General features: G+C 46.5%; 2 protein-coding genes across 8 annotated transcripts in view; both read left to right on the top strand.

Moving 5' to 3' along the window:
• The window catches only part of MARCHF8 (membrane associated ring-CH-type finger 8), a 103,263-nt gene extending 96,883 nt beyond the window's left edge, over positions 1–6,380 (top strand). For all 7 annotated transcript variants that reach the window (XM_049810973.1, XM_049810976.1, XM_049810972.1 and 4 more), the window contains one exon: positions 1,427–6,380. In XM_049810973.1, coding sequence (XP_049666930.1) covers positions 1,427–1,731 — 305 coding nt within the window. In that variant the 3' untranslated portion in view covers positions 1,732–6,380. The remainder of the gene's footprint in view (positions 1–1,426) is intronic.
• Positions 6,381–15,907: 9,527 nt separating this feature from the next.
• ALOX5 (arachidonate 5-lipoxygenase) overlaps positions 15,908–19,171 on the top strand; it is a 34,764-nt gene continuing 31,500 nt past the window's right edge. The window contains exon 1 of the mRNA XM_049810969.1: positions 15,908–16,134. Coding sequence (XP_049666926.1) covers positions 15,985–16,134 — 150 coding nt within the window. The 5' untranslated portion in view covers positions 15,908–15,984. The remainder of the gene's footprint in view (positions 16,135–19,171) is intronic.

Below are 19,171 nucleotides of genomic sequence, written 5' to 3'. Positions count from 1 at the left end.
TTGTTCATGACTTCCGTCAGGAAGCTGCTTTGAACGCAATCTTTTAGTTTCTTTTCCATCCAACCCCACCTCTGCCATGTACAGTGAAAATTGTTGGCCTTTCAGCATAAGGTTTCCATGTGATAGTGAAAGGCATATGCTTTCAAAGGTTTATTGGCTCCAGGTTATTTTAGCCGATAAATATATTAGATGAACATGAATAGGAGGAATAGTGTGAATATTTAGTACATGTTACAGTGCCTCTTTTGCTCCCTTCATTTGGATACTAAATCTGGGGAGTGCTGTAATGAGCTGGGAGATGTGGGGAGTGTGTGTGGGTATATATTCATGTCTGCACAGGGGCAAGCATATACTGTCACTGCCGACAGATGGCATCAGATAGCTCACCTGTGAATCAGAGGTTCAGGTATTAATCGTGGGTGGGATTTCATCAGTAGTCACGCTGCAGTGACTTTGTATTTTGGGACTAAAATATTTTCATTCCTCCCATGCTACCTTGCATTTCCAAAAGAACACTGGCCTGTATCTCAGTAAAAACTCTGAAGTCTTGGAAGGCCGTGATTTTATTCTCTGAGAAACCTGATAGTGGGTGGTTCAGCATGGTTTCATATGCATCTTATGATGCTGCTTATCTTTAAAGAGGAGAGAGGCTGCATGAATACAGAACCTATGTAAGCAGAAGTTGTATAAAATGAATACTCTCTCATTTAAAAGTGGTTGATGGAGATGTAAAAAGATCCAGTATCTAAAATTTCAAGCTAGACAAATTCAGGAAAAGTAATGGTGGTCATTTTTAATGACAGAAGGTAAGCTTGCCAGAATGCTTCAGCCTCTCCAACACTGGCAGTTTTGCATCAGAAGAGATGCTCTGGTTCAACTACAAGTTACTGGGTCTGATGCAGATAAAATTGTCTGGTCTGCATAACGAACATGTCAAGCTAGATGGTAACAATCATTCCCTTTTGAGTTTAAAGACTCTGTGTACTGTGTGATCACAGAGTGGAACACACTTCCTAGGTCACTGAGTTGAATCTCCTGCTATGAAGAGGAAATGATGCCATAGAATCCCTTTCATAATCATATCCAATTTTTGTTTAAAAACAGGTATAAAAGGACCTAAACGTATTACTGGCTGTTGCCTTGACTCTGTAATTGTGCTGCACAAGGGCTCAGACACAGAGAATCAATTGTTTTGGTTTTGCTCTGGTGGGTGAGAAAATGTGATATGTGAAGTAGAAGTCTGCATGTGTTTGACTTGAGGGGGAAAAAAAAAAGGCCAAATGAAAAATGGCAAAATAAGAATAGTTTCCATGGCCCAAACTCTGTGACAGGTTCCTTACAAGATGTTTTTGAGAGATCCAATGTAGTCAAGCCAATATTGACCAGGTCCTTTTTCTTCTTTTTTTTTTAATTTTCTTTCTTCCAGGGATTTTAGAGTGGCCATTTTGGACTAAGCTGGTGGTTGTGGCTATTGGTTTCACTGGAGGACTTCTGTTCATGTATGTACAATGCAAAGTGTACGTACAGCTGTGGAAGAGACTTAAAGCTTATAACCGAGTAATATATGTACAAAACTGTCCGGAAACTAGCAAAAAGAATATTTTTGAAAAACCTGCACTAATGGAGCCAAACTTCGAAAGTAAAGAAATGCTTGGGGTTCACCATTCAGACACGAACTCTTCACATTACACAGAGCCAGAAGACTGTGCTGCAGAAATCCTTCACGTCTGATTGCTGGGTGGGAGGGCTGTTTCTGTATGTCCTTGAAGATTTAAAATATCATTGTTTACTGCAAACTGCTCTACCTTTTTAAAATCAGCTAACAGCTGAGGGCTGGCGGATGAATTTTTTTACATTTGTTTTATGTTGGAATTTTTTTTAAATCCCTTGGCATATCTGTCAATGTCATCATGGCTGCATACCTCTCAATGTTTAGTCTCTCATACTGGCTGATCAAAGAGCCACAAGATACTGGGTAGAATGAGCCTTGGGTTTGGTATCAAGCAAGCCACTAGTGAACTGTCATCAACTTCATGGGAGTCTGTTACTTTAGAAGATGACTCTAAATGATTCTGGAATATGTGTTGAGTGGGGTTTGTTTGTTTGTTTGTTCTTTAGCATGCTGAAGGAGGTTGTCCCAGATGTTAAGGGAAATGAGAGAGCAAGAGTCTAATCTACTGCTAACACTGCCACTAACATTTTTTCTTAGGCAGCAGGTGTAAAATTTTGCTTTACATATTGTGATGAGACTTACAAAGCATATAGCACTTTTAAAAATCTTTATTTTGTAATATGTGTGTCAAATGAGAATGAAACTTGAAAGAATGTGTCATTTTCAAAACATTTCTTCATTCTTTACCCCCTCTATTCTTCTGGAACATAAACCTCTTGCCTTATAAAAAAAAATTTAAAAAAATTCCAACCTGTGATTTCCACCACTTGCCCACATTATCTTACTAAACATAACACTAAAAAACTCTGCCTCTTTGGGTTTCCTTTGAGGAGCAATTTTTTTCAAAGGAGATTGCACTTGTGATTTGTGTATGGGGAACAGTGGATGTGTACCGTGTTCATTTTCAATGCGTAATGGTTTCAGTGCTCTGTTTGGGGGATTGGTTTTGTGGGTTTTTTTTCCAACAGGTCAGACCATCAACACACCTGCACATATATACCTGATGTAACTTTCATTCCAAACCATTGGCAAAGGGTTTCTTGCTATATTGGTAAAAATGTGAGCTGCTATGGAAAAAAAGATACTTAGTCAATACAGCTGAAATTGGTTTTCCTTCTTTAGTGCTGTGTCATGTGTGAATTACCCAAGAATTTGACATTGTCAGAGGAGATGCTGAGATCAAAGTCTAGGAAATAAATATTGCATTAAGCGGATGAGTGTAAAAATACCTGCCTGGTTTTAGTCCTGATGTGATGCATTACATGGTCAGAGAATAGTTTTGTCTGTGCTTTTGAATTTGGGACTAGCTTTTTAATCAGTCAGCCTTAATGAAAAGAGAGGGACAGCTTTAAAATCTGTTTGCAGGGCTTTAGACAGAGTTGCTGAAAGCCTAGGGTGTGTGCTGGTAATTCGCTTGACCAATCTGCTTCACTGAACCACTGTCCAGCTTTAAGCCCTCATTTAACCAAAGTTTCAGTGTGACTGGAGCAGAAATGAAGCCCCATGAAAAGTCAGCACATGAAGCCTCTGCTTTTGAAAGCTGACTTTCCCTACCTGAGCTCTATCTAATCTCTGTAAAGTCAATGATAATCTTCTGGTTGGTCTTAGTAGGAGTTGCCTGGACTTCTCAGTTAGGTAAAAGCTTCAGTTTTCTTGTTGAGATACTGAACTAAATTCCCAGCTTTGGTTCAGGTTTTACTTAGTCTTTTTCAAGTACAACTTTCATTGGGCAAGTTCTTTTCATAATAAAAGTAGTTACTTTAAGACTTCCCAAAGAATAACAGTAAGAGATCAGTGATTTTTTTTTTCCTTAAACTGTAGTATTAATTTATTTCTAAATTAGTATTTTAAAAGAAGGCAGAGAAGGGGCTATGGTAAGAGAACACATGACAGTGGTTTCTAAGAGCTGTTGGACGAAAAACGTGTGTATGTGTGCGTGCTTCTGCATCATCTCATGCTTGAAGCTTACTGGCTGTGATCATCATGAACAACAACATGGTACCTTGTTCCTGGGATGTTTTAAAATACCCAGACCTCTAGGCAGTTGTAGCAAAGCTGCACTGGCGTGGGTTTGTGTACTGTGCTAGGTGTCAGGATGTCCCATGCTTACATGATCCAGGAAGACAAACCCTGCATACCCTGCTAGTATCAGGGTAGCAGTCTTCATGACTATACGCAGGTAGAGTTTGTTGCCTACGCCTGCCGTAATTTAAAGTGCAATTACTCGGGCCCTTTCCTGAACTCTGCTGTGGGTGAGCCTCTTCTATTACGAGAACCCAGATAATACACTGTCTTGTTTTGTTTTCTATTTTGTTCTGTGAAAAGGTTTACTAGGTAAACTCAGGTGGGTTAAATATCAGGTCTTGCACACCTTCATCATGTTCTTCTGAAATGCCCAATTGGCTTACATGTCTGCGAGATGCTCACGTTACAGCTGCGAGGTGCACAGAATCAGCTGCCGACTGATGCTGTGAGCATTCTCATCCAATCTGTGGCCAGCAGGTGAAATGAAAATGGACAAGTTCAGGTGTGAAACCTGCTTGTTCTCCAGATTAAACCAGAGAGGCCCTGGTGCCTGACCGATGTTCTGACAAGTGCTGATGTGGCATACTGCAGCGTGCTGGTCCTGCTTCAGTCACTGTCACACGTGATTCTTGGTGAAACATTGTGAAATCTCATTTGGTGTTTTGGAAGCTCCATGTGGCACATGCCAGCTAGTGTTCAGTGTATTCAGGATGCTGAAGGCTTTTGCTGTGCTCCTGTGTATCTTAATTTAGAAAGAAAAGTCATCTCCAGCAAAATCATCTAGGGAAAAATATTTGTGGATGAAACTGTTTTAGCCAGTGTTGCTGCTAACCATTCCCTCTCCCAGCAGGTCTTTTCTGAAGGAAAATTAAGGCCTAATATTTAAACTCTTTATACTGCTTAGGAATGCTCATACCAGAAAGGGCTGCAGAAGAGATCCATCTGTCAGGGGTTTTCATTTATGCTGGTCATACTTTTCATGCTGATTCTTGCTTGGTGTTAACAGTGGGCTTCTGGAGCTGCAGTTCTTTGCTTCTGCATGGTGCCATCAAATGGTGTGAGAAGGCTGAATGGTGCTTTTCCCTTCTTTCTCCTCAAGGAGATACTGTTGACTTGTTTTCAGCTTCCAGCTGGGAGGCACTGATGCTAGCTCAGGTGAGATCTGTCCTTCCCACCCATATGTCAGTAAGGGGAATGACCACCCCGTCAGGCCAGGCTTTCCGACACTTCCTTCTGGCAGCTTTTGAAATGACTGAAATAGAAGTCTGACTTTTTTTGGTCCTTGTTCCTTGGCCAAAGTTAGTACAGGTTACTTGGGACTTTTCTGAGACCAGGATTTAAGTATGAGGGAGTATAGGCTTAATGCCATCTACCACGATCCCTTCCCTAGATTGCCAGAGCCTTTGCTGGTATGTCCCATGCCCTAGACATCTGACCAGACTCCCATTCTGTTGACTTAAATCCTGTCCAAAAAAGCACCAGCTGTGCCAAGGAAATTTTCCTGCCGTGTCATATTTGGTATATCTTCCAGGTCATGAACATGCATTACGTTAGAAATACAGGTGTGTGGTGCAGAAGGTTGATCTCATTTAAGAGATCATGAGATGTTAAATTCCTGTGAATTCTCAGGACTTTCTTCAACTGTAACCCTGTATTTTGGGAGCAGGTGTGGTGTTTCAAATGTTGCCCTGTGTTCTGAAGAGGTGGCCAGACCTGAGGACAGCTTCCTGTGGTTGAACATCATTGAGATGGGCTTTGCTTCAGCAGGAGGGATTAGATGAAGGTTACACTGAGCCTGCAAGGGGTTAGAGAAGTGCTAGGCCTCTGTGCTGTACCTGGGAGGTCCTGGGAAGCAATGGTAACTCCATGTCCAAGCCCACTTCTGCCAATCCCCTGTACTGATCAGAGCATCAGTCCCACTAGTGGCTGTAAGGAAGGGGTCTGCTTGGGGTGCCACTCTTCAGAAACCTTTATAGTGATGCATGGATATGGCCACACTTCTGCCCTGTGTTTGGCTGGGTAAGTATCTATTACAAAGTTGGATGTGGGTCCAAATTTCTCCTACAGCTGAAGTTTGTTAAGATACAGATTTCTGGGGTAGTCCGCTGTGGAGATTGTGGCCAGCAATGAAATGGAGGTCGGTGACTCTGCATTGGGTTCCTCTCAAATGTGGGTGAAACGGGGCAAATACAAAAGCAAGGATATTGCTGGCTGGATTTTCACAGCGTTATATTAGATATGCAAAGAAAACTTCTAGGCAGGACGTTTTATTTTGTGATTATTTTTTAGTTTTGAGATATTGCAGTGTCTGTATATTCCAATGAAGTACTGAAAGCACTTGTCTTTGTATAGAAGATAACTGTTTAAAAATTGCAGCTGATCTTGTATTTAGGTAAAACATTTGTAGATAGGTAATTGTATAACGTTAAACAACTTTACACTGGCATGTGTTGTATAGTTTATACAAGACACTTCACACTTCTGCAGAATTTTTTAGTTAGTAAATTTCTAGTAACTTAAATGTATAGTTTTGTACCCTTTCATGTGTGTTTGTTTTCTCAGTATTGCCACTTGCAGAATTATTTTTAGTTTCTTAAATTGTAATTGGTTATTTGTGTGTGATACACAGGGTTATTGACTGCAGCAATAAAGTGTTTCTATAAAAAAACAGAACAAAACAAAACCATTATAGTATCCATTTTGTTTGAAAAAGCATTAAGAGGCCCATGTGAGAGAAAAATTGAGCTCTCCAGTGTCAAGATGATGTTCAGAGTTACTTTCACTGGAGTAAACAGGGAACTTGATGGCTCTTCAGTGTAGCAGGCCAACACAGAGTAGCATCCCATGACAATTTGATGTTAAAGTGATTCATAATGATAAAGGGATAGGTAACCATGAGAATAAGTGGGTGAGTCCTTCGATGCAGTGAGAAGATAGACTGTGCAGGTGCTTTGGGCTCAGATGCAGGAATCATGGGGAGAATTTTCTGGCTTATGCCGTGCAGGAAGTGGGGAGAGAGGATTCCTGTGGGCCTTAAAATCTGGAGCTTCTGGAATCAACACTTGAGTGTTGCTATGAATGCTTCATGTCTGAAGTCAGTGTTCTCACACACATCGGTTTCTATGCAGAGGTGCAGAGCAGAAGATGCTAGTTACTATGATTCTCCTCTAAGAAGAAAAATAATTTTGTGTAAGTGTGGAGTGGTGGATGGCTGCATTTAGCCTTGTCATGGTTTAACCCCAGCCAGCAACTAAGCACCACGCCGCTGCTCGCTCATTCCTTCCCACTCCCAGTGACGTGGGGGGGAGACTTGGGTGGGTGGGTGTGGGGAAGTAAAACTCGTGGCTTGAGGTAAGAATGATTTAATAACTAAAGTAAAACAATATAATATAATATAATAATTGTAATAAAAAGGAATATTAAAAAAAAAGATGCACAATGCAATTGCTCACCACCCACTGACAAATGCCCAAGCAGCGATCCGCCCCTCCCAGCCACCCCACCTCCCTTCCCCCCCCACCCCACAGTTTATATACTGAGCATGATGTTCTATGGTATGGAATATCCCTTTGGCTAGTTCAGGTCAGCTGTGCTGGCTGTGCTCCCTCCCAGCTTCTTGTACACCTGCTTGCTGGCAGAGCACAGGAAACTGAAAAAGCCTTAACTTAGGATAGGTGCTACTTAGCAACAACTAAAGCATCAGTGTGTTATCAACATTATTCTTGCACTAAATCCAAAACACCCTATGCCAGCTACTAAGAAGAAAATTAACTCTGTCCCAGCCAAAACCAGGACAAGCCTTCATTGCAGATCTCATGAGCATGATTTCAGTGCTATGTATGTTTTCATGCCAGGACCAAGCCTCAGAACAGGAAGTCTTCAGCCATTTCTCTTGAATAGGTTTCTAGCACCAGTAGGTCAAGGAAAACAGCTATCTGCATGGTGTGAGAAAGCTTGTAACAAAAGTATAAATGCCAAAGAGCAAATAAGATCTGGCAAGTTGTGTCTGTAACAGACACAATGCAGCTCAAAGAAAGTAATTTATATTTCTTTTTAAGGAGTGATTAGTTTTTAATTTTCTTTTAGGTAAGAAAGGGGAGGAAATCTTAATACTGCAACCCTAGAGAGGTGCCTCCGATGCAAAACAAAAGGCTCTCTCCTATATTCCCTTAGTGAAGCAAGTCTGGTTGTAGTAAATTAAGCTACTTACGTGAAGTTTGCAAACCCACCAGCAAGACCTCTATAGAAAGACACCATGCTGAAGAGATGGTAAGATAGTTTCCAGGGCCTGCTGTTTGACTGACAGTCTCTGGGATGAAAAGCTGATAGGCAGTTTAAGGAACAGAGCCTGTAGAGTCATCTGGCTGCTGGTTAAAAAGTGCTCTTCATCTTGGGTTCAGGCACCTCAAGTTAATTATAAAATAACTTCCTTGCTCTTGTAAACCTTATTTTCATCTGAAAGAGTGTTACTGTCACTGTGTGAAGTGTGTCCATCTCCGAGGTGGAGCAGAGCAGTGGCTCAGTGGCACATGGTACAGCTGCAGATCCAGGAATAGGATTTTTCAGCTGGAGCTGACTGGTGAGTAGTTACTGGTATCTGCCTGGCGGGATGGGCATGACTTGCCTCTCAGAGCGGGACAGAGGGAGGCTGTCGGGAGGCAGGAGGGCAGCAGCAGGGCTTGGCAAGGTCCACCTGAGTGCCCTGTGGAGGCTATGGAGGTGTCAAATTGTGTAACTCCAGCTGCTGACTCTCGGAACCAAGCCCCAAGAGTCTCAAGAGCCAGGCTTGTGCCTGCACTGCTGCTCAGCCCATCCTGCAGGGACTGTACATCTTCCTCCAGTTCCCCTCTTCCCACAGCCGTCCTGTGGACTACTCTCCTGTCACCCACCCCCTCTATTTCTGATGTCCCTATCCCCAGCCTATTCACCCCTATCACGGTGTGTTTGCCCCTTTCCATTCATACTACTCATGCCACACATATTTCCTTCCTCTTCCCCCCCTTCCTCTTTCACCCCTGTCATTTCTCAGTCATTCAGCTTGCCTCTGGGCAAGGCTAGGCAGAGAGCGTTGTGCCGGGAGGAACCAAATTACAATCAGCAGGTGATTCATAGGAATGACCACGGAAGTACCCAAAAGTGACGCTGCGCAAATACAGCTCAGTGTCCACCTGCAATGTCCACAGTTTTTCCTGTAAATCCTCTAGGCTCCAGTCTCTGTTGTGTAGGATGCTCTCTGATGTTTTGGGGTTGTATTGAGTTACCACAATACAGACAGTCAAAAGAGGATGCTTTTTCACAGTCTTGGGCTGGATGGTTGACATCAGAAAATCAAGCAAGAATATCTCATTATAGAACAAGAACTGAACAGATGAAAAATTCATTCATCTTGGCTAAATGGGGAGGGGAATATAATTCAGAAAGGAGGCAGGGGAGGTTTGTGGGGTTTTTTAAATCATAAGAGCTCTGGATAAAGGAAACAGGAAGCAAGTTCAGTGTGTTACACAGGGTAGAATAATTGGAAATGTAATATTGCTCAGACAGGGTCAAGTGATGGCAAACTTTAAGAATAAGCTTTTAAAGTGTATTCTAGGGAAAAGGCAAGATTGGTGGCAGAGGAACTGAAAGCTGAAAACAGAGAGGAGACCTTGCTTGAGAGTATTAAGGAGATGAATGGAGTTGTTTCAAAGGCTTTAATGCCAGAGGAGGGTTTGAAATAACTGAATAAAACACCAGAAGGCTGCACAGAGCAGAGTGGGGAGATCACCACTCAAGGTGTTCTTGTTAAGTCCGAACGCTTCAAGGAATCAGGCTTGCAATTCCTAACATTTTTAAGACTTCACTAAAATTAACCTCCCAGTCGTTTTTGCTGAGTGCCCCCTGCTGTGCTGGTTTGCTCTGACACCCTTAGTCTCAAAGGCCACCTGCAAACAAGGCCCGACAAGGAGGCTTAGAAGAATTCATCACTGTTAGAGCCGTCTAACAGTGTCTGGTGCTGGGGACAGCTGATTCCTTTGTCAAGCAAAAGTTATCCTTGTGGTTGGGAGAGAATAGGAAATGTCTCAGGCTGATGACTTGATCCCAACTGAGAAAGCGTGGCTGTCTCAGAGAGTGTATGACTACATACACTTCTTGATATGACTTCATAACTGCTTTACCCCTGAGCATCCCAAATTAACTCACAAAGTAGCATTGTTCCCTTCCTGTGGATAAACAGAGGTCTCTCTAGAGTCTGGCTTGCCTCTTGTCTTGCTCTCATGTTTAACTTCTTGCTTTTGAAAGTGCTGTGTTAAAAGAGAACTGATTCTGATTGTGGGATTAGCTAAACCAGTGTTTCTCATGCCAGCAAGATGATCGTTTATTTTACCCCAAAGCTGTGCTTTCAGGACCATGCTACATTCATGGGCACACCTAAGCAGTTGATGCACACCAGAGAAATTGGACGGAAAGTAAACCAAGCCATTCCATTGAGCAGCTTACTTGCAGCCCTGGCCCAAACTAAGCTGTGGTAGAAGTTAAAGGTATTATTTCAGGGATTAATTTGGGCCTGCCTGTCTTCAGATTGGAGGTGATATTGCACAAGCCTCTATCAGGACTCTCTCTACCTTTGCTGCTGGGGCTTAGGACTTTTGCACCAGTCTTAAGTCTCCCACTGCTATTCTAGTTTTGCATTTCTCAAATGCGTGCAGCACCAAATGGTACCAAAAGAGTAGCCACTAATGCGGCCGTATTCCTTGTGCTTGCCTTGTCCATGGCTTACCTGTCCCATGCCTCTGCTCTCCCCTCCTCTTTAGCAGTGTTACCTGTGCAGCCTCCCAGCACTGATCTGGGGAGGGGAAGCCTGAAAACAGGCTGCCTTCTCTCTGTCTTCCTCCTCTCCTCTTCTTGCAAAGTGCCAGAGTAGGACTGCTACATCCACAGAGGCAGTAAGAGGATCTGCAGATTTAGGTGGAAGTGCTGAGGTCAGGCAGTCCCAGATCCCATGGTCCTCAGGGCTGAGGAAGTTGTCCTAACATCCTGCTAAATGGGATGGAGGATCCAAGGAACACCACCTCAAAAAAGGGATAGGAAGTTCACAGGGAGAGGGAGAGACTCACAGCCCCCTCACAGCAATCTGGATGATCCCTTGCACAAAAAGGTACAAAAAGATATAGCAAATGTTCATATAGCAACCCCGTTGGGGGTCTGTAAGAGATTCAGCTGGTGTCAGAATTGCCACCACCTGGATGGCAGAGCCAAGGACAGTCTGTGCTGAGCTTTGCAATCCTAGAGTTAATTTCTGGACGCTCTGAGCTGGGACAGAGGCAGGTCTATGAACAAGGAGCTTTTTCTTCCCGTTCTGGTGGAGCAATACACGATGAACACCCATATGTTCTCAGCTATTAAGCCCATGCCCTTTAGACTATTTATGTAGCTTGGAAGTTTCTTTAGGCTCTACCGATCCTCCGTCATTTGTTAATTACTATGTTGTATCATTCCTCCCCACTCCCAGTCCTTATTAGCATATTTCAGGAGAGCCATCTGCCCACCCAAATTGCCTGTAGCCTCAGGAGGTCTGTAAGATATGTGACATGCTCACAGAACAACCTTGTTTTTCACCGGCTTTGGAAGGAGATAAAGAGGGACAGCAGCTGACTTCCGCTGTGAATTTCCACGTAGTAAATCTCAGTGATGCTTAGGTGAATGGGAGCTGTGAATAACAAGTGGCAAAATCCATGGGAGAGTAGACGTGCCCCTTACAGGGGGCTGTCCTAGCCCTCCACTAACACACAGCCAGCTCAGGGATAGCAGCTGCTTATGTTTTAACGGCCTCGTTTCTCAGCTCCCTGCTTGTGAGCGCACAGACCCCACCACTGCCTTGTGAATCCACCTTCAAGCGAGGAGTGAGGTGGGTGAGATGCACAGGGGCTCGAGTGCAGAGCTGATGCAGGGAGCGGTTGCTGCCTTCCCAGGAAAGCGGCTTGGGGAGAAGTAAGCCTGGGCTCGCTGCCTGCTGTCGGGTCAGCAAACCTGCCCGGTTTTGCAAGCAGGTGCCAGAAACCAGGGCCAGGCCTCAGCAGCTGCGCACACAAGCGCCGTCTGGTATGAAGGCAGTTATTGATAGTGATTAGGGTTGGATGACTCTGAGACCTTTTGCATTTTTTACGCGGGCAGAGGAAGTAATATTGCACTCCACCTAAGAGCAGCCCCATCTTCAAATAGAGTGCAAAATAGAAAAAAGAATTAAAAATTCTATTTTTCTTCTGTTTTCCACCCCGGCAAAGGAGGTCACGCCGCCCCGCCCCGCCCCGCGCAGTGCCCACCCGCGCCCCTCAGCTCTCGGGCTGTTTCTCGCTGGGCTGCGGGCAGGGAGGGGCCCGGCGGGGTGGGGCGAGGCGCGCCCAGCAGGGGGCGCTGCCGCCCCGGGAGGCGGCGGCGGCGGCGGCGGCGGTGGTGGAGATCGAGGTCGAGGTCGGCGCCTCCGCCCCCGCCGCTCCAGCTCCCGCTGCCCGTGAGGCGGGTCCGCAGGCGGGTGCGGGCCGTCTCCCTCCCGCGGCGATTGCAAACCCTGCTCGCTCCCAGGCTCGGTCTTGGCGGGGACTGCGATCTACCCGAGGATCCAGAGGGACCTTGCGGCCCAAAGCCTTGGGGATTAGAGGCGGCGGCGGCGGTGTCTGAGCGCCTGGCCCATGCGCGGGCTGCCGGTCCTCGGTGCCCGGGGCGGGGGTGCCGGCTGGCAGTTGGGCCAGGAAGCCCCCGATCCCAGCGTGCGTCTTGCAGGCCGCGTCTCCCTTGGTCTCCATGCCCTCCGCCACCGCCTTACCAAAGGGCTCGGTAGTCTGCTTTGAAGCGCAGCAGCTGGAGGAGCAAGGCAGAAGCGGTGAGGATGGCCGTGTGCCTTAAGGGGGTTGGTGGTTTCGGAAACTGGCTCTACCTCGGCCCGAACGGCTCAAGCCCCCCTCTCCGTCGCCGGGAGGCGTGCGGCGTGCACACTCTGCGGCACCGTCTTCCCCTGGCAGTTCAGTGGCCGTGTCAAGGGAAGTCCAGAGTGGTGTTGGGGGAGCAGGAGAAATGCTGCAATGCAAGTCAGCGTCTGATCCCACGGCCTAATCTTTAGGACGCTCACCTTGGATCCAGCTGTGGGATCCAACTGCTGTTTCCAAGAATGGCTTCCTTGTTTGACATCAAGCAGCCATCAGTTAAGACGCGGTAGAGGATTGTGTTGGGGTCTCATGCGGTGAGGGTCTCCTCAGGGGTGAAATAACGTAATCTCTTGATAAAACGGTTTGATTTGGTTTTTGCATATCCTGCCGTTTTGTTTGGCAGGATTTTGGTGAGGCATTTGAAATTCTGCCAACAGTAAATATTATCAATAAATCTCTGAAGGTGGAAAACATTATAAAAGTGAGAGGTGCTGAAGGAACAGACTAAAAAGAGACATAGCTGTGAAGGGGCTGGTGAGAGGTAACATCCATTCCTACAAATTTCATGTACAGGACTGAGCTTATCTAGTATTTTCTTTAATGAGTTGGTAAGAGGAGTTGTAACGCTGTAGGGAGACTCCCCAGTCACCCCTCAGTACAGAAGAGACCTGAACGGTCTGAAAACAAACAGAACTGATGACCCAGGGGAACAGGACAAAGACTTCAAATGCTGCATGGGAGCCGAAACACAAAGAAACATGGAAACTCACTGCTCAAGGTTTGAACACCACTTTGCTCCATATTTGCAGCAAAAATGAAGGTGCCCAGAAGGCGGCCTTGTGTCTGACAAAAGCTGATTCTGAAGCACTTGCCGTGTTAAAAAGAGTTTCAGATATATCTTTCAGTGAAGGCTGTGAACCTAAATTTGGAAGCTTTAGGGCTGACAGCACTTGTGCAAAAATGAAACTGATGCATGATGGTTTTGAAATCTTATGTAAAGGAAAGAGGAACCCAAGGAAGAACTTCTGAGATTATGGTGCACTTTTATGGGGTAACATTGTCAATGGAAGGGATCACATGCACCAATAAGGATCCCTTGTTGGTTAAATCTCAGGAGAAGCAATCGGATCTCTGGGCTGGGATTCTGCAGCTGCCTCAGATATGCCATGTTACAGTTGGCAATCTTGCACTTCTAGGTGTTGCTGAAAAAAGTAGCAGCAGACTAGAAATTCATGCTGAGCAATTCAGTAGAGCCAAGGCAGGCACAGTGGATTTTTTTTTATATGTCTATATGAAAATACATACTCTGAATGCTGGGAGAGCCTTGAAATCTGAGTCATGATATAGCAAATGGTTGAGTCTCTATTTGTACAGAAGAGATGTAGAAGACCTTCTCTGACTTGTCTGGGTGAGCGTAGCCCAGTAACATCACGCTTCTGTGACAGAACAGGAATCTTCCCAGGCCATCGCAGGTTGTCCCTGTTGCTGTGTGGCCACCACTGGCTGGCCACAGTGCATAAGACAGGCCACAATGCATCTTCGGTAGCTGCAATTTTAGAAGCTGAAGCAGAGACTCCATAAGCATATCTTGAGGTGTTGCACAGCGATCCAAGATGCAGCAGCCGTGCTGGAGTGAGGCATGAGGCACTCTGCAGTTGGGCTTACCAGAGCAGAGGTGGGCAAGGGCAGCAGCAACTTCCAACTGTTGACTTTAATTGCTCTCTTCCTTTGTATTTGGTGGTTGGTGGCTGATAATGCCCACTCAGCCTCACCTGTGGGCAGAGAGTGCCTCGGGCTGAAAGCGCTAACGAAGTATGATGTGTATGACACGAACTAATCCAGCACAGTACCTGAGGTGCAAGTGTACCACGAGAAAAGCACTTTCTGAGATGGTTTTGATTTAGCTTGCTCTGCGTACCTGTCACTAGAAATTTGCAAGAGCACAGAGGCCAGCTAGGCAAACTGCCTGACAGCAAGGAAACGAGGAGCTTGGTCTGATCCCAGAGCAATGGTGGAATGACACTGGGATCTGCAAAAGCGGCAACCTGGCTCCTTTCAGCACAGTATCATGCAGCTGCTGCTGGCAGCAGCATGCATGAGTGAGGTGCCAGGGGTGATAGCATGTGGTGTTTGGTTGCCTGATGAAAATGCAGGAGAATAGCTTTAGCGGTCTTGATGCCTAAGTGCTAAGTGTGCAGTGTTGCTGCTATGGGGTTATTTTCTGTGGGGTGGGTTGGGCTGTGGAAGAAGCACAGCCAGCTCTTCTGTTGCCTTAATGCCAGCAGGTATTTGGTGCTTGGTATACTCAGGGTGGGAACTGTGAAATTGTGGGATTTTTAGAGTGCTTTGCGGAAATGGGGGTTTGGTTGTGCGTATACAGCTCTGATGTGTAGATATGCTAGCAGTCAGCGTTACGCACAGTTGTGCAAAGACAACGGGGGGTTTGAGAAGCTTGGAGGAATGCAGGGAATAAATCATGCCAGCAATAGTGCATATGGCGATCTAGACCTGAGAAAAGGGCGAGTTGTATATGGATTTGCAGATTTGGTGTATATAATGAGGGTGTAGTATGGTGTGAGTATAGAGTGAGTAACTCCAGACAATAAAGAGGATGGGATGTATGCAGTGTACGTGTCGGGGTAGATAATGGTAGTGTGTTTAGCTGGTGTAGTACATGTGTAAGGTTTGGGCACAGAAGAGTGTGTATGCCTGCAAACTGGGGCGATTAGGAGGTGAGGTTAGAGAGTGCAGAGCAGTTTGAGGGTGTGTGGATGAAATCCAGTAAGCGTAGAGGTGGTGAGGCATACTGAGCCGAGCGAGGGTGAGCTGTGCAAGGCTGTGCGCAGCTACGCCTGGCCGGAGCAGGACTCCTCTGCAGAGCAGCGTGCTGCATGCTCAGAGCTCCGAGTGCTGTGCAGGATTGTGCAACTGTGGAAGAATATCGAGAGAAAAGTGCTGCGCGCAGGGCTGTGGAAAGTGTGCTGGCGTGGAGCTGGTGCAGAGTCGGAGGGCAGGTGCGCTACTAGGGCTGCGTGCGGGGTGCGGGACAGGGCTGCAGCGCGGGGTGCGGGGCGGCTGTGCCGGGACAGGGGCGGGGAGCAGGCAGCGGTGCAGCACGGGGTGTCGGGGCGGGGGGGCTGCGGCGAGGGCCGTGCAGGGTACCGGGGTAGGTGTGCCGGGCGCTGGGGAAGGGGCGGGCAGCCGTGCGGTGGCGGCGGCGGCGGCGGCGGAGGAGGAGGAGGAGGAGGAGGAGGCGGCGCTGAGCAGGGTCCGGGCTAGGGCAGGAGCGCGGCTCGGCAGCGGTGGGTCGGGTCGGGTCGGGTCGGGCCGGGTCGGGTCGGTGGGGCCGTGCAGAGCCGAGCCGGGGCGATCCGCGTCGGCGGGACCATGCCGTCCTACACGGTGACGGTAGCCACGGGCAGCCAGTGGTTCGCGGGCACCGACGACTACGTGTACCTGACCCTGGAGGGCACGGCGGGCTGCAGCGAGAGGCACCTCCTGGACAAACCTTTCTACAACGACTTCGAGCGCGGCGCGGTGAGTCTAGCGGGGCGGGGGATGGGGACCCGCAGCCCGCGGCCGCCCCGTGTCCCGTCTCTCCCTCTCCCCCCCCCGCCCCGGCGGTGTCCGAGGGGTTTCGCCGCCTACGAGCCGTCGCGTATCTCCCTTCGCGGGTGCCGCGGGCCGGACCCGCAAGACCGGGGACGGTGGAGCCTTCAGCGGTACCTCGCCCGGCGCCCCGAGGGACTGCGGCAGGGCTGGGCTTTTTTACGCTCCCGTCCCCGCGTGCCGGCGCTCCGGAGTGGGACACCGGGACCGAGGTGCCTGCTGCCATTCCCGGCCGCCCATCGCTGGCATCCCTGTCCTGGAGGTTAGCCCTGGCTGCGGTTGGTCCGTCGTGGGCCCTTTGGTTCTGGCTTAGACCGGGCTTTCAGATGTCCCTGCACTTTCCTACAAATACTAAAAAAAATTGTGTTGTGCATCCGGCTGACAGGTGATGTTTAGGGTCAGTATTTACTAGTCGTTAGAGCCCTGATATCACCAAGGAATTAAAGAAAGAGGTAAGAGCTTCCAGTGGGAATTATAATGCCAGCCAAGGGAGGTTTGTAGGGGAACTTCAATAAAAGTTGGAAAACAGCATGAACGTGCAAGCGTGAGTGAGAATGAAGTTGGGACCGGGCTATCGCCTATGCCATTCTTTCTAACCTTGATTTCTGCTGCGTGTTGTGCCCTGTCCTCTCTGTGATCTTATCACAATATCCAGGCTATACATCTGTAATTGCTTATACTCTGGGCACTGTTTTAGAATGCCATTTAAAGTTTTAACAAAGTGCTTATAAGTCACTTTGGAAATGAGACGTACCACTGCATCTACGGGTGAGACTTCACTGTCATGGTGCTGCTTTGCCTTTAGGTGTGTTTTTTTTAACCATGGGCTTCACAGCCTAAGTTAGGTATCTGGTCTTTTCTGCATTAGACGTTGCAGATATGGGTAACAGAAATCAGCATTTTGAATAAGTGTTGATGGCACGTGTAGATATGGTCCCCAGGTATTTATAGCTGATGTTTTGAGGAGATGATCTACCAAATTCAGGAGTGAGGACTTACCCGCCGCTGCTGGTGAAGTTACTTTCCTTCATGATTAAACATTCATTAGCTTAGAACCTTGTTATCTGAATCTCCCAAATGGATGCTCAGTCATTCTTTCTCTCTCATTCTGTGAACAGTCACATATTTTAAGCGAAGCTTAGCAACATTAGCAAGAGAGGTTGAAGAAGACCTCACACTGTCCTGCAAACTTAGGGTTAGGATGCTTTCCCAGGAGGGATGAGCCCTGCCCAGCTGAGGAGATAAGCACCAGGGTCGTTTTACTTTTATCCCTGGGCTACAGAAGAGGGTTTCACTGTCTTTGAGAGATGGCTGTGATAGAGAGCCTGGCAGTACTCTGAACATCCAATTGGATTGGATCCTGTCACAGGGAGAAAATGCCATAATGTGATCCTTAAGTACATGCTCAACAGCAACTCTTGAACTGCTGTGGGAGCAGGTCCAGCAGGAGCAGAGGTACCTGCAAGCGCTGGACCCCACTGGGTGAGGAAGCAATGAACGAAGGTTTGTGGATGTTAGTAGCATTACAGCAGAGGATCTGTGCACCTAAAAGGACTAGTTACATCTCCTCGGGAAGGTAGCTTTTAGGCACATTTGACGGTCTTCAGCTGGGTCCTAGCATTTTACATAAAATGCATTGTTAGCTAAGTAAGCTTTCTGAGGCTGGGACTGTCTCTTTTTTTTTTTTTTTTTTCCAAACTTGTTTTCAGGTGCAAAGGTTCTTGACTAAATCCAGATGAGGACTTCTGCTCCTCTCCAAATGAATTATTTCTATTAATTGTTATGTGATTGATACTACAAATACGCAGGCAGTTTTTTCAGCATGTATTTATTGTGGAGAATGAGAATAGCTCTGTGTTCCATAAAGCGTCTGGCTCATTGGACACTTGCAGTACAATTTGCTGAGTTTTGTTGTTGAGGATGTTTTCTTGGGGAGCGCAGTGTGCTTCTTCAGGCACCCGTTCAGGTAACATTGTGCCCAAAACACTGTGAGTCTTACTAATACATTGTGCAAAGAAAAAAGGAAGAGAAAAATACCAATACGAAACAAAAAAAAATAAAACTGAAGCAGGCCAGAAGCCTTTCAGGTTGGTTGGTTTGTAAAATGTAGCAACTAGTTTCACAGTTCTGCCTTTAGTGTTTCTTTCAATAGCATCTCTGGAATTTTCTTTTTCTGCAAAGAATTCAATTGTGAACACACTTGCAAAAAAATGCACTTTTTCAGTGGGTGACCAGAATTTTACAGTATTATCTTGTAAGGCTTTGTCTGCTTTCCAGTTTCTTTTCTAAATGTTGGGTGAGGCTCAGTAGTTCCATTACCCTGGTAATGTCTTCATTTGAATTAATGCAAATTGTGCATATTACTAGATATGATGAATGAGGGCTTGGGCCAGTGCTGAGTAGGAGATTTGCATGCCAAATGTTGATTGAGGGAAAGGGATGTGGAAAAACCTGAAGGGATTTGCACAATGTTAGCTCAGTTGTAGTTTTTGTCTGACTTATTCCAAGTACTAGACACAGGCGATGTAGAAAGCCATCGCTGCTCTTCTTTACTCAGTGTCTTATGAGTAAGTTCCTGTTAGTGCCGAGTGATTTCAAAGCAAGTGTTATGGTGTCACTCAGTTCTCTGTTTTCTTCCTGTTACCCCTTCATCTGATTCTTGCTTTTGTTGAAAGAAACACACAAACAATTATTTCCAGAAGGGAAATACAGTTCTTTCCATTTAGAGCTTTGTGCTTATAGAAAGTCTGTATCATTTTTTTGGCAATATCAGGTTAGTCAGTAGGAGTCTCTCCTCAAAAAGAAAGGCCTTACATTTTGTGTGAGATTAAATTGCTTGAACAGGATGCTAAGGAGTTTGAACAGTCCAAGAGCCTTCATTAATTCTGTTATCTCACTCTGGACTCAAAGTGTGTAAAAACTCCAAGCATCTCTGGCTCACTGTGCAGTCATCAGGGATGCCATG

The sequence above is a fragment of the Accipiter gentilis genome, chromosome 9 (genome assembly GCF_929443795.1).
Source record: "Accipiter gentilis chromosome 9, bAccGen1.1, whole genome shotgun sequence".
Lineage (NCBI taxonomy): Eukaryota > Metazoa > Chordata > Aves > Accipitriformes > Accipitridae > Astur > Astur gentilis.
The sequence above is the reverse complement of the archived record's forward strand: the minus strand, read 5'-3'. Positions and strand labels throughout refer to the sequence as shown.